Genomic DNA, 14,773 nt, shown 5'->3' with positions numbered 1-14,773 from the left:
GGTAGGAGTGTCTACTCCCACCAAAAGCAAGAAGATGGGTCAACTTCTTAAAGTGTTTTCCCCACTGATGATGAATACAACACAGGTCAGGAAGAGACAGGCTGATCATGGCTTCCCCTTGGATAGCAAGGTGGGCACACAACCCAAAAATGCAGCAGCAGTCAGCGGGAGGAGGAGAAGGAGGTCACTTTTCATTCATGAGCAAAACCAGGCCCATCTGCAAGACCCCTTTCAGTAGCCCAGAAACTCCCACCACAAGCCCTGCTACAGACAGGAGAGATAAATAAGAGGTTACTTACTATAGGAGTAGCTGCTAACTTCAGATATTGCTGGTGAATGGGAAACCTTGAGCTGATTTTTGACTTTCAACCCCACCTCCATCTTCTTCATTTTGGCAGCCACTTTGTTTTTACCTTCCTTGGCTGTTTTCAATGACAGGCCCAGGTTCTTGGCCAGGCTCTTCTCCTCCTTGCTCGGCAGAGCCTCATGGGCTGCGAGGTACCTGCTGCCACCTCCACTGGTTTTGAGCTTTCCCCCAGAGCTCTCAGCAAATTTGAAGGGGGATTTGAGCTTGTCTTGTTTGGTAAGAGACAGGGCCTTGTCAAGCTTGCTGGCCAGCTGCTCCTGATCCGATGGCACCTTCTTCTTTTTGAGCTTTAACTGCCGAGGTGAAAGGAAGAGACAAGGTGAACATGGAGCAGATGTCATGGCAGACCTGAGGGATTTTACTAGCCCTCCAAATTATCTCGTGCATGTAGTTAATAAAGCCTCAAGGCGATAGTTTTAGCCCCCCAGCTGCCATAACCCACCATGGTTGTAGGGAGGAAGAAGAGGAAGATGTCAGCAAACAGTACAGTTTTTGTTGAGCACAACAAAATTGTAAGATTAACTTAGAAAACTTGAATGTTCTTCCAAAAGAAATATGTTCATAGAACAACATACTTTGGAGTTCTTTTTTCTCTACACCACCTGGTTTTTAGGGTATGTTTGGGTTGGTTTTACAAGCTTTTCTCTAAATCACAAGGATTAAAAATCTTCTTTACCCAAGAGCCAGCCAAATAAATACGGATTTCCACATAATCAACCTGCTCCAGAGGCTGAGATGCCAAAAGAACCCAAATACCTCTCAGCATGAGCATCAGCACCACTGCACTACAGCCAGAGCTGTTACATCCTTTTCAGTATTTTCTCGCTTTTTGAAAAAAGCAAAAATATTTTTCATGTGCTACAGCTAGATAACAGCAGCTCTAACTCAGTACTTTGCCTGCATGCATTTTGGATTTCATCACCAGCTTAAAGCTCCAGTAAATATCTCATTGCTTCAACAGGAGCAGAAAACCCACCATTTGAAATAGCAAGGCTGTGCTTCCATTCCTCCCTTGCTTCAGGAGATCCATTTCCCTGTGCTCTCTCAATAGGCAAAGGGGTAAGACAAGCCCTGCTCTGGACTCAGAGCCAGTGCAGCACTGAATGCTCTGGCTGGCTCCAAGGCACTGGACTCTGCTGCCTTCCAAGGAGATTCAACCTCTGTAAGCCAACATTAGCCCTTCCACTGCACACAATCCTCTCTTGAGGAGCACCTAAACCCATGTGTACTAAAATAGGACACTGAAAGATCAGGAGTCCAAGCCAACACCAGCAAAGCAGGAAAGAGATGGGCTTTTGGCCCGTGGCTCCATGTTCCCCATGAGGGCACTGACCTCATTTGAGAAGCTGGGAGCTGCATCGTGCTCTTCCCAGCTTGGGTTCTTCCCTTTCATCTTGCCACTGCTGCTCTCCACATCCTCGTCCTCCTCTGGGAGGGCCCCTTTGTGCCTCTTCTTCATGCCCTCACCAGTCTCAGAGTCTTCAGAGAGCAACAAGGACTTGCTCAGTCTGCAAGCCAAGCACAGGATGGGTCAGGGTGGGGGGGCTTTCCTCCCTGTGATCCCCACCAAGCTCAAAAGTGAGGTTAAATGCCTCCCAAGACAGTGGGGATCCTCAGCAGGAGCCAAGTCTACTGTGAAGTGACAGCAGTTCAGACAAGGTTTTCCACCAAACTGGAGAGCCAAGGAGCCCTTTGTGCATGCTCCTGGCCACCAGGACAGGTGAGGGTGCCTGAAATCAGAGACCTGCAAGGCGGCCTCTACAAAGAAGTGCTTGGTGTTTTGATAACAGCCACCAAAAAGTGCCTGATTTGGTACAGAGCAGCAACAGAAAGGACTGACAGTTGAGGTGGCCCTCAAGGTCTTTTGCTACTTGTACTTCCATGGATTCTGCAGGTGCAGAAAGAGACTCCTGTGGCCCAGGGAGGTGCCTCACTGCCCAGACTCTTCAGTTTCTTTGGTATGAGCAGGAGGTGGCAAGGAATTGCCACATGGGGTGACAAGGAGGGACAAAGGCACTGCAAGGACTGGCTCACTCCAGACTCCAAGTCGGGCCCTTTGTGAAAGGCATTTGTGATCTACATCACTGGACTTGCTTTGGGATTTGGGGGGAAAGGAGAGGGTAAATAAATAAGAAAATAAAATAAAAAATAAAGTAGGTGAGACTATAAGCACATCTTTCCCAGCGCCCCAGACATCTCCAGTCACTATCTGATGGATGATCACTCAACACCTCAAGATTCCTACCAAGCTTCCATTTCAAACTCTCATATACTGCCTCCTTCACCCTAAGCCTGCTGGTCAGACCACAAAGCCACTGACACGGAGCAGCCTCCTCAGCTTCCAGGCATTTCCCCTCCCTCTATCCTCTCTGCTGACCTGCACAAACAGCTAAACCAACACCTCAGGCTCTGGACACTGGCTGAGGGTGCACCTCCATCTCCCAGAGCAGCATTCCTGTGATCCAGGGACATGCACACACAGCACTGTCACACACCCACACACACACAGCTCCAGCTGCCTCTGGGTGCCTCCAGCCTGGCCAGCCACCCAAACACAAAGAGCAAAACACGGAGCCACCAAGAGGAGAGATTTTCAGAAGCGTTGTTCAGTGGGAGCTGGGCACTTGACTCTGATTTGCAGTCTTGAAAAGGGCATTTGCAGAAATATGGAGCACACAGGGAGGCAGCTTGGAAATGCCTTCCCATTGGAGAGGCCATCTATGGTAGGGTAGATGGCCAACAGTGGTGAGATCCAAACAAGAGCAGCTGGACTTGCAAAAGAGAGAAACGCAGAGTAGAGGATAATCCAGATGCTTGAAAGAGAGATGTCAGGCAAAACCAACTCCCACTGATTCAGGGAACAGAAAGGAAGACAGAAGAAACACAGCAGAAAGGTCCTACAAAGTAGATAACCTGGAATAGCCCTGTCCTTCCCAATTTTGACATCAACATCCCCACAACCGGCTCTACAGCACCTGACTGCACCATCTGCTCTCCTCAAAGCACACGAGGACACACTGCCCAACTCCAAAACCTCAACTACAGCTCCCTGCCAGCCATCTCACCTCACAGCTGCTCAACTCCACCTGTCCTACCTGCACCCAACAGCAGCCAGGTGCTCTGCCTGCAGGGAGGGAGGACACTGGCACTGCATTCCCACTGTAAGGACACACTCACATTATCCAGCCTGCCAGCACAGCGAGCCCCCGCTGCATCCGAGATGCTCTCCCCAAGTCAGACCCTGGCACAGTGACCCTGCCATGTTCCCGTCTTCCCCAAATTCCAGCCTTACTTTCCACTCTTGCTGTCACTCTTCCCTCTCTCCTTAATGGGTGACAGAGCGCTTGATCCAAGTTTCCTCTTCCTGGGCCTTCCAGGGCCTCTTCTCGCCAAGCTTCTACTTTTCTCGTCATGCTTTTCCCTTTAAAAAAACCATACGCTTCACTGTTAACCAAGGCAACAAAAAAAAACCAAAAACAAAAAAAAAGGGCAAAGGAAAAAAAAAGCAAATTCTGCAACTGAAAAGCAAAACAAACAGGGAAAAAATAAAGAAAATAAATCCAAAAAAGAAGAAAAAGGGAAAATAATTAAAAGAAAGCAAGCAAGAATGGGAGCCAACCCAGAACCTTCGCCTGCCACCAAACTGCTAAACTGAGCTGCTGAAGCCAAGGCTGTCTCTAACACAGTCTCCCAGCTGCAGTCACCAGTTACCAGGTTGTCGTGTCACATAGCCTAGGAGTGTGCTGTGCAAAGCTCTGCTGGGATGTACCAGGAGGAGAGGAGAGGAGGCAGGGAGGGGTGGAGGGCAGTTTTCTCTCCTGGGCCGAGAGGCAGTGCCCAGCTGGAAAAAACCAAGACTTGGGTGAGCAGCCTGTGACTTACTCGGAGTCCCTGCGGCGCTGCAGCTTCACCAGCTCCCGCTGCTTCTCCTTGTAGCGCCGCTGCAGCTCGGCCAGCCTCATCCTGTAGTCCAGCTCCATCGCATCCATGTTCTCAATGGCTGATTTGATGGAGTACATCTGGGGTGGGGAGGCAATAGAGTGTCAGGACAGGCCCAGGAGGTGCACACTGGGTGCCCTGGCAACGGCCAAGGTGTGCAGCCTGGCAGAAAGCCCTTTGTGCTGAGAGGGGAGCAGAGACCCCGGCACAGCCTCAGAGTGGTACCCAAGAAAACCAGCAAAGTAAAGATGTTCTGTGGCTTATGCAAAGGATGGCATCAGCTCAGAGGGACTGCAACCCTGGAAGAGAAGCTGCAGGATAAGATGCTCTTTAACCTTGATTAAAAAGACAGATCACAATATATCCTATCTTGGAATACTTACTTGCTCTGTACAAAATAATTTATTGGCCTCTTCCACAGGGAAGGGTCAGCAAATTAAAAATAAACAAGGAAAAACCCTGCTGCCACTATTTTTATTTATCCTCTGGCGAAAACAGTAACACACAGGTTCCTCTGGTTTCACATTAAAACACCACTTCTGGGGCTGAACCTTGACTAACAAACAAGGGAAGGACCTAAAGTGCAGCCCACTGAGTGCTGTGCAGCCAGGAATGTGACATGAGGGAACAGCCAGCTTGTTCTGCTGAATGCAGAGGGGCAGCAGAGCCAGCATGAGCCCCCAGACTGGGGCTGGGACAGTGAGCTGTGTGAGTGGGTGCACTGGGGCTTTCCAGGCTCAGCCACACTAAGAGCTACTTACTGGCTCATCTTTCTTCTGCATCCAGCTGTACTTTTTGTTGGGATTCAGCTCTCGAGGCAGCCGGATGGTTTTCAGACTTTCCATAAAGGGGGTGGAAAGCACTTCCATGAGCATGTGGGTGCTGGCAGCCAGCAAACTCTCCAGTGTTGGCCGGACAGGGAAACTCTCTGGACCTGCTGAGAAGGGCAGAAAAAAAAGCTACAGAATCTCTACATTCCAAGACTGCTTCTCCAGCAGGCACAAGTAGGGGCTGATGGCTTTCTTGACTATGGCTGCTCAAGGAGCCCCCCAGTCACCCTTGGCCCCCACTTGAGATCTCCTGTTGTACTCAGCCATGGTGTAACTGGCAGTTGTTCTCACCTCAGGAAGTTACTGGAAGGTGAGATTCTTTTCAGGACCCGCCAAGCTCTTGGAAAGCGTCATCTGGAGCTACTGGGGCCTCTGGTGCCAAACCCCAACAGACTGTGGACTCAGTGCCTGCCAGAAGGGCGTTACCCTGCAGCTCTCAGCAACTGGGGCTCCGTTTCCTCTACGCATACCACAAACTGTCTAGACATGGCGAGGGCCTTTGGAAGGGAGAGCAGTACAAAAGCCACACGTAGCTCAGCCTGCTGCAACAAAAACTCTGCTCCAACCCCATCTGAAGTACCAGCCACTCCTGCAACTCAGAGCAATGCTCTCCTTGCTGCCTTGCTGCAAGAGATCCCACCTGTGACTCCGCTCCTCTGCCCACATGGAGAGCACAGGGACCATAAGCTGGGAGACCCAGCATGGCCCAGAGTTGACCAGACTCCCCGCTCACAACTTACTTTGCATTTCTTGCTTCCGTTTCTCCAGCTCCATCTCCGCAATTTCACTCAGCAAAGTGATCCCTTGCAGGAAGGAGTGCTCCAGGTTCTGGTCAGTTAACACCTCCACTTTCATCTGGGGTGGAGTGACAGTGGTGGTAGTCAGCAAGGAACAAGCCTGAGGCATTTCTGTAGCAGCCACCAAAGCATTCATCCCAGCCAGTGGGTCACCCGGCTTGATGTCCAGATCTGGGATTTGGCAAGTGATTGCCTCTTCTGTGTAGGAAGGGATCTCTGGCCCCTGCTCCCCCTCCTCAGGAGGCAGGCTGGGAAACTCCCTGGCCCGGGGCACATCAGCACTCTGCAGATCCATGGCCACAGAGGCCTCCTCCCGCTGGGGCGTCAAGTCCATCTCCGGGGGCTCGCTCTCTGCATGCACGAGCAAACCATCGTAGTCCATGTGCATGGAGCAGGTTTCTGCTCCACTCCCGCTCTCTGCCTCAGCCTCTGCTTCTGCAGGACAGGCCACAACCTGGTAAGGAGGTGGGCAACTCTGAAGGTCTTCCTGGTCCTGCTCCATAGCTCCCAGGGCTTCGCCCTGGTGCAACAGGAGATTGCAATTGTCCACATTCTGCACGGGGACAGCTGCAGAGGTGGCGATGTTCAGAGTCCCCATGTCCTGCTCACAGATGCTCTCTTGGCTTTCCTCCATCTGCACCTCTGATTTCACCCTCTCTTCCAAGGATTCTTCTTCTGCTGCTGCTTGGATGGGCTCTAGGATTTTGGACGGAGACAGGTGGATGGGTTTGACCTCTGAGGAAAGGTCCATGTGCTCAGAGCCCTCAGCAGGCAGCGGGACGTCAGGAGCCAGGCCATCCGCATCAGATGCTGCGGGGGGCTGGAGGAGGTAGGGATAGTGTCTTCCAAAGGAGGGAGGCAGGGACTGGAATGGGTATCCAGGGGGGATCTCTGCAAGGTATCAGAAAGGACAGACTGTGTAATGGCTGGGTCTCCAAAGCACTTTCTCTTTCACTAAGGCATAAAGCTGGTTCCCTTTGCTTTCATCATCTCTGGTCTCTTCCTGTTCTCAAGCAATAGCTGCTTTGGACACCTCCCTCCTGACCAAGCTGCCACAGACAGCACCCCAGAGGTCCCTTCTGCACCTTTCCAGCACCTTCATGCAACTGGAGAGAGATCTGCCTCCTGCATCCTCTCCCACTGGGACTCCAGCCCTGGAAGAACCAACCCAGGCTCCGCCCAAAGGAAGAAGAGAGCCAACAGCCCCAGGCACCCAGGCATCAATCTCAGCCCAACACAGCAGCCCTGCTCCTTCCCTCTCCCCTGCCTTTTAGAGGAGCTATGTGGCTTTCCCTAGGGGAAGGGACAGAAGCAGGAAAGAGCCGAGGAGAAAAAGGGAGGCAGGCACAAACACAACAGGACTCTTCCAAAGCAGGGCTCTCTTACCTGGGAACAAGGCCTGATATGGACCAGCAGCCTCTTTTTCCAGCTCCAGCTCTTTCTTCTCCACGGTCTCGGGCGCCTCTTCCTTTGGAGGGATGGCAGGGGCAGGGGGTGGAGAGGCAGGGGGTGGGCTGGAAGGATGGGAGCTGGGGGTGGCGGGGTAGGAGTAGGCTGGCTGCGAAGGTGGCTCCTCCATCTTTTGGATCACCTCAGCTTTGAGCACAGACACGGGTGAGGCCCTGGGAGAGAGGGGAGGTGGACTCACAGCCTTGCTGTAGGACGTGGAGGCGCTGGGAGACAGCACAGGTGGTTTTCGGTGCACCAGTCCCGGGGCAGAGGAGGAAAGGCCTGATTTGGCACTGTCCAGGCTCCGTTTTGTCACCTTCTCTTCCATATCCACTCGCTGCTCGTTTGCCTTCAACCTCTCCTGTGACAAGAACAGAGCAAAACTCAGCACAACATCTGCAAAGTGGCACTGACCAACCAAGGAAGACCAAAACAAGGTCTTATCAAATATGCAGTGGAATAAAACACATTCCCCAGTGCAAGACCATTTGAAGACCAATCTGGCAGAGGGTGATGCTGATTTATGGAAGCTTCATTACAAATTCCCAGCTCCAGGAATCATGAGAAGGATGTCTCAGCTTTCATTTGCATCCAAAGCAAAACATTTCTATTTCCAAGCCTCCAGCCCACACGTAAAATGAAGCCTGAAAACCAGAGGACCACTATAAAAATGAATGGGTGTAAAACATCCAAATGAAAGCTCATGACTCTCAAAACCTTTTCAGGAATGGGAGCTCTCTCCAGGAGCCAGTGTGACTGCTGCAAGTCCTGCAGCTGCTTCTCTGAGCTGCTCACGAGGTTTGTTTGGAGGTGATCAGGGATGAAACCACTCAATTACACAGAGCCATCCCATGGGAAGGAACCTAGTTCACACTGCTGCTGCTGAGGAGCTCTTCTGACAGCACTGCTCAAAGGCACTACACCAAGCCCCCCAAAAACCCACTCCAACTGCAGGATACACCAAAAGCTTCATATCCCAGAGACCAGGGCAGAATCACTCAATGCATCCACACCCTGGAGACACACTTGCCACACAGGCACAGCTGCATTTTCTCCCCAGACACTCCAACTTCAGGCTGGTTTCATGGCCAAGCAAGAAGTTCTTGAAAACATACCACGAGCTGGGCACTCCTCTGCAGCTCCATGGCGTGGGCTGCTTGCTGCTGCAGGATGTAGAGCTCGTGCTGCCTCAGCAGCTGCTGGTGGGAGAGCAGCTGGAGCTGGTGAGCGTGCTGCAGGGAGCTCCTGGTTGGGGGGTACATAGCAGGCCACAGGGGGGGTGCCCGGTCCATCAGCTCTGCTGTGGAATGAGCAGAGATGCAGTCAGGGAGGCAGCAGGGCAAGGATGGATGAAGGATTCAGGATCACTCAGGGCAATGGTCTCTACAGTCCCAGCATGTATGCCAAACACTGGGCTTTGCAGAAATACAACCAGAAACCAGAGGGAAAGTGTTCTGTTTTCTCCTAATCCCACCACCCCTGTGCCCCAGGGCCACTGGACTTGCTTTGCTCTTCAACCCTTGGTTTGATTACCATGCCTGAGCCTATGAATGGATTCTGCTAACCAAGGACTCAAACTCTGCAAGGTCCTGCAGGGGATGAAGAGCCACTGCTAAAGATTACATGTTTCCATCTCCAAAACACACCTAAGAGAGGCCCACTCACACCTGCCCTACAGCTATGGCTGCTGCTCCCCACAGGTAGGGATGCTCCTCTCTGGCCCTCTCCAAAGTCTGTTTTCCCCACAGCTGTCAAAGAATGGTCCTCAGGCACAAGCTGACATGCTTACCAAAGTGTGGCAAGTGCTCGCTGGGGATCACAACAAGCTGCCCTGACTGTGGGTCTCTGGCAAACTGGTAGGCAGAGGGGAGAGCTCCCCCCATGGCAGGGGGGAAGCCTGGAGCCATACCCTGGTGCAGGGAAGGGTGACCAAGTCCTGGAAAAAAAACATTGAGGTCACAACTCAAGAGATGCAGACAGCTCCTACCCACACAAGAAGCCATCTATTGCTCCCAAACACCTCCTTCCCTTTTCCCTGAGCTCATCAAACAGCCTCTCTGGGCTGCAGCAACACTTTTCCCTGGATCTCATTGGTGTGCACACCTTCTGGACACTGCTCCCTCCCAGAGCACTCACCGTAGGGATGGCCAGCCAGCCACATGGAGGGGCTCCCTGTCCTGGGGAGCCAGGGGTGGGCTGCCAAGTGCGAAGCGGGGTCTGCAGACCAGCGCCCGGAGCCCGCCAGGGCTGGGCCCCCTGTCACCATCAGGTTGGAGTTCAGACCATTGGTGGCACAGCTGGAAGGGTGTATTCGGGCAAAATCTGCCAGCTCCTTGCTTTCTCTGGGGATGGAGGAGGCAAGAGAGAGACAGTGAGAGAGGGTCCAAGTGATGAACGAGCCCAGGAGTATGGACCAGCCTGCAGAAGCAGTGTTTGCAAACTAGGGTCAGTCACTCAAGGAGAGCTGTGATGGAGATGCCATGTCTAGAATAAAACACTCCATCTCTCCAGCCCTTTGAAGCAGGTATGGATTTGCAGCTGTCTATTAGGATTGCTCTGCTGAGTGTTATAAACATTTCACTGAGGACTTAGGATCTGCCTATAGCTCTGTGTGTACCCTACTCAGCATCCCTCTCCACACCTGCAAGTTTGGTACCTACACCAGCATGGATGCAACCCTGTCTCCGCTCCAGACTGGCTGTCCCTGAGCTCAGCTTGTGACACTAAGATCTCACCTCCTTCCAAGGCTCACCTGAGCAGCTTCTCCTGGTCCCGCTCCAAGCGCCCTGCCAGGAGGTGGCTGTCCCGGTGGCGGCTCCTCTCGTCCCCACAGTCATCTTCAGAGCGCCCGTGCCCTAAGAGACAACCCAGCACCATCAGACAGCAGAAATGGCCTGGAGAAAGCTGTTCCCTGTCCTCTGGGCATGGAGCAGAGTATCTGAGAGCCACTACATTCAAACACCAGTGTACCCAAGGATGTTCCAGGTTCAAATCCTGAAAGACCATGCAAGGCTCTCTGTGTGATCAAGATATTCTCACTGGAGCAATATTCTCCTGGTAGCACCCAAGTGCATATGTTTTGAGGTTCACATCTCCAAGACATCAAGGAACTACTTGCCAAGCCAGGTTGGTCTCCCAGGATAGCACAGCCAGCCTGGGAGCAAGAGGACAAAATGGACCATTGTGCTGAAGGACAGTGGTAGATTTCCCATCCCAGCAAGAGCCGAGATGCAGCTAAATCCCGCATCAAACCACATAGTCCTGCTTAGCACACCTCAGAGAGGGAGAGGATTTTATCTCTGCACTTTCTGAAGCACCTTCTGATCTTGTAAATTACTCTGGGAGCGCTGAGTATGCTCTGAATCCCTGTGCTTCTGCAACAGGCAGACCCAACAATACAGACCCTCACAAAACCAGCGTGCTCCAGTCCGCGATTCAACCATTAGCAGGAATCTGTATCCCCCTTGAGACATGCAACAAGAAAAGGTCTGATGAGGCAGGGACACATATGGCAGATGAGGGCAGGAATCCAAAAAGGGGGGCTGGATGTTTGGCTGGAGAAACCACTTGTCCACAATCAGCACAGCCCTTGCAAACACAGCCTGGCATGGCAGCAGAGGTTAGGAGGCACCTTCACAGGAGCGAGCAGCAGAGCCTCGCTTGGCTCTGCCAGCACCAGGTATTGGGGCCACCCTTCCCTTTATCCAAGATCTTCAGTCCAGCTGCCTGATTTTAAGCTTGCTTTTCCCTAGTTTTTTTCCTTAGCTTCTTTCTTGCATGCTCATTTTTCACACAATTCCCCGTTGCCCCTCTCTGCACCAGGCTTTGGTGATACAATCCACTCCTAAATCCCAGCCCTGCTTGCAGAGAGCACTCAGCCTCACAGGACTGCACCCCAGCAGCCCTTCCCTGGGTCCTCGCTCTCCTGTCTGGATATGGTTTGGCACATGGGAAAACATCTCGGAACATCAAGTCTATTCTGCTGACAGGCAGTCTTTTCAAGGAGAGCTCTAGTGTGTATTTCCACAAACCTGGACAGCCCATGGGTTTTTTGCTGTCAAGTCTCCAATTCCCTCAGCTTTTACTGTCAGAAGGAATCCAGGAAAAAGACAACATCTCTCCCAGCTCCTTTCCCCAAGGCTCCTTCCACGGGCTCCAGGCAGAAAACAAAGATGCTTTAAAACCTGGCACACAGCTCTCCCTCCCAAAGGACTTGCCAGGGTCATCACATCTCCCTCACAGCCTGCCAGGACACCACGTGCAGCCCAGCCAACCCCAACCAGCCCCTCCTTGACTCACTGAATGACGCCCCACACAGCCTCTGTTGCTCACTTTTACTCCCCAACCTCCACAGCACGGGGAGTAAAATCCTCATAAATCCCTCTGGAGCCCAAACATCTTCCACTGCCTCTCCGCCAGCATTCCCTTTCCACACCCTGTCCCAGGTTTTTCCCCTTTGGAGCCTCTTTTCCTATTTCTTTCCCCTAATCAATGCCCAGCTGTCTCTTTGGTGTCAGCAATATGGAGCAATTCCTTGGAGAGCTCAAAGCCTCCCTCCCTTCCTTGGCAGAAGGTGAGTAAATCCCCTCCCCCAGCCTTTCATTAGAAACGCATTATTTTGTTGTTTTATCATCGCTCCTCCCTCTCCCATCTACACTCCTTGTGCTCCATTATTTCTAGACAAGTTTATCATCTTTTTTCCACCCCCCCATCCAAACACAAACACTGAAGGACCTCTAATTCCTGCCCAGCCTCCATCCCACCAACAGGACAGTCCCTTTTCTGGACAGAACGATGATTGTCCAGACAGTGAATGATCATTCTGTCTATATATATGAACATGACGCAAGGACTGCATAGAAAAATTCAATCAGTTATGCATGGAGGAAAGGCTTAGGTCCGTTCCCTTGACAACCAATGCCCGGTACTAAATACTTGCATTTTACTTGCCAAATACTACAGATTAGCCAACTAAAGCCTGCTTTCTCCTTCTTAAAAGGTCTAAACATTCAAGCACCGTCCACTCAGCGCAAGCAAGCTAATGTTATTAGACGAATATCTCCTGGCACACAAAGGGGGGGCAGCATTTGGGGGGCGAGAGGAGGAGAAAAGCAGTCTTGTTTTCTGTCTGAAAGCCAACTGCATCACTTAGCAACGAGCCCAGAGGCCTGCCAGAATTCAACCCTTGTTTGCAGCCTTTTAGTTCGGCTCAGTAAATTACATTCAACGCAAGCTGGGAGCGTCTGGGACGATTGAACGGCTGAACAAACAGCTCCCTGTGCTGCCCACGAGCTCCTCGGCCGGCTCCCGGCTGTGGGGAGGGCTCTGGGAGGCGATGGGAATGGGGAGAGGGGCTGCTGCCCCTGAGGGAAACTGCTTCTTGCCACTGAAGTTTGGGAGAGGGGGGCAAAAGCAGAAAAATGGGGAAGGCAAGGGCTAAAACTGGAAAGCTGAGCATTGCTTGCCAGCCGCTGGCTTTGGCATCGCTCCTTGGCACAGCAGAGCCCTGTGCCAGGCAGCCCCCGAGTGTTATCTTGCTATACAAGTCAAGCAGAGAACCAAAATCTCTCTGGTGCCATCCCCCTCCTGCCAGCACCACGGCTTAAATCAAAATCATGAGATTACAACACCAGCACAAAGGTGGTTCGAGAGGTTTCTCTGTCACTCCCTTTGCTAATGGATAAACTCATGGAGCAGGATTGTCCTCAAAGGGGATGGAAGTGGGGACAGGGGAATGACTGCCTCTTGCACAGGGGGTTTTGCTTCCCACTCCGGTTTACAACATGTCCTTGGCTGGATGTTTGGCTGGAGAGGGAGGCCAAGGGAGGCCAACACAGCTGAAGATGCCAAACTCAGCTCATGGCACACAGCCTGCACTGGGTGGCTGCTCTTCCCAGGGAACAGATCCTCCAAGGAAGCCCTGAGATAAGCCCTAGGGAACCTACCTTTGATGCTGCTGAGAGACAACGAGCGGTCCCGGTCTGCCAAGCTGGGCCCCAGTGTTGCTGCTGCTGCTGCTGCTGCTGTTGTCCTTCTGCCGGGCCACAGCCACAGCAATGCCCACAGGCAAGTGCCTCACCTCCACCTCGCCCTGGGAGCCGATGCTCTCACGGCCGAAGGATTTGGCACTCTCAGGTCTCTCAGGGTCCCTCTTTAGCTGCTTTGCAGGCTGCTGCAGCAGCAGCTGCTGCACCTTGGAGGCTCCCAGCTGTGCAGAGTCCAACTTCACATTGCCCAAACCCCCGAAGGGGCTCTTCTTGCCGCAGCTCTGCCGGGACGCCGTCTCCTTGGCAAAGCTGCCGCTGTACTTGATGAGGCTCTGCATGGCCGAGCCCTCGCCGTGCGAGGCAGGGTGCAGCACGTCTGCGGCGCCCCGCGAGCCCACCACCGAGGAGCGCGGCAAACCGCTGGGGTCAAGGTAGACCTTCTTGGCTTCCTCCTCCACCCGGCTGACGTGGTTGTGCTGTGCGGCCAGCACCGCCATCTGCGTGGTGGCGAAGTTGCCCATCTCAAAGGGCTTCCACTTCTGCTCGGGCAGTTTCAGCTGACCGTGGTCCAGGTGCTGCCGGGAAGAGTCCAAAGTGCCATAGACCTTTGCTGCTTCTTTGGAGCTGGATCGCTGGAAGCGGTCCCGCTCGCAGGGGCGATGCTCTGCCTCCGGACTCGGCTTCAGCAAATCCTTGGAGGCCAGGAACTCCCTGCTCTCCGGAGAGCCCAGCCCCGGCCGGTTGAGGAAGGGCTCTGAAGTGACCTGTCTCTTCAGTGCCATGGAGTTTGTCCTGATCACCGAACCCTTCTCTCTCAGAACCTCCATCCTTTTGGCATCACTGTGACAAGAAAAGTCCTGGGACAAGAGTGTGCGGGAGGCATCTGCAAGGCACCGCTCTGTGGGTGACTGCAGCACCCCCACCTTGCCAAGGTCCTTGTCCTTCCCCTTGTTGTCACGGGCCTGGGAGGCGATTTGGATGGGCCCGCTCCTCTCGTCGTAGGCTTCGACCGAAGGCACGAAGGTGGGGGCGATTACTTTGTGCTCCCTCCCCAGCTCCTTGGCCGGTGGGAAGATGGTGTACATGCTGGAATGGACAGGCTGCGGAGGGAATGTTGTGGCTGGCGTCATCTTCCCTGTCTGTGAAGGGTGTGGGGATGGACAGCTACAGGAGATGTGCAAAGCGCCCACGGAGGGCAGGAGGGGCTCCCCCCGCTTCAGCCGCTCCGCGTGGGCGTGCGCAGAAGGCCTCATGTTCTCATCGTGCCGAGCGGGATCCTTGGCACAGCGGTCCTGCTCGGCACCCAGGACCTTCAGCATGGGGTCCCCGCCGCCATTGCAGTTGCTGAGGGAAGAGCTCTGCAGCGGGTTCTTGGACTTGGGTTCCCCACTGCCTGCACCCGAT

At 53.2% G+C, this 14,773-nt stretch overlaps 1 protein-coding gene across 1 annotated transcript in view; it reads right to left on the bottom strand.

Annotated features, from left to right (window-relative positions):
- TNRC18 (trinucleotide repeat containing 18) overlaps positions 1 to 14,773 on the bottom strand; it is a 54,440-nt gene that overhangs the window by 22,299 nt on the left and 17,368 nt on the right. The window contains 13 exon segments of the mRNA XM_030958483.1: positions 300 to 660; positions 1,701 to 1,875; positions 3,660 to 3,788; positions 4,250 to 4,386; positions 5,068 to 5,243; positions 5,877 to 6,824; positions 7,320 to 7,743; positions 8,498 to 8,682; positions 9,172 to 9,318; positions 9,519 to 9,724; positions 10,135 to 10,237; positions 13,328 to 13,383; positions 13,385 to 14,771. Coding sequence (XP_030814343.1) covers positions 300 to 660; positions 1,701 to 1,875; positions 3,660 to 3,788; positions 4,250 to 4,386; positions 5,068 to 5,243; positions 5,877 to 6,824; positions 7,320 to 7,743; positions 8,498 to 8,682; positions 9,172 to 9,318; positions 9,519 to 9,724; positions 10,135 to 10,237; positions 13,328 to 13,383; positions 13,385 to 14,771 — 4,434 coding nt within the window.

The sequence above is a fragment of the Camarhynchus parvulus genome, chromosome 14 (assembly GCF_901933205.1).
Source record: "Camarhynchus parvulus chromosome 14, STF_HiC, whole genome shotgun sequence".
NCBI lineage: Eukaryota > Metazoa > Chordata > Aves > Passeriformes > Thraupidae > Camarhynchus > Camarhynchus parvulus.
Note: the sequence above shows the minus strand (reverse complement) of the source record. Positions and strands in the feature narration are given on the sequence as shown.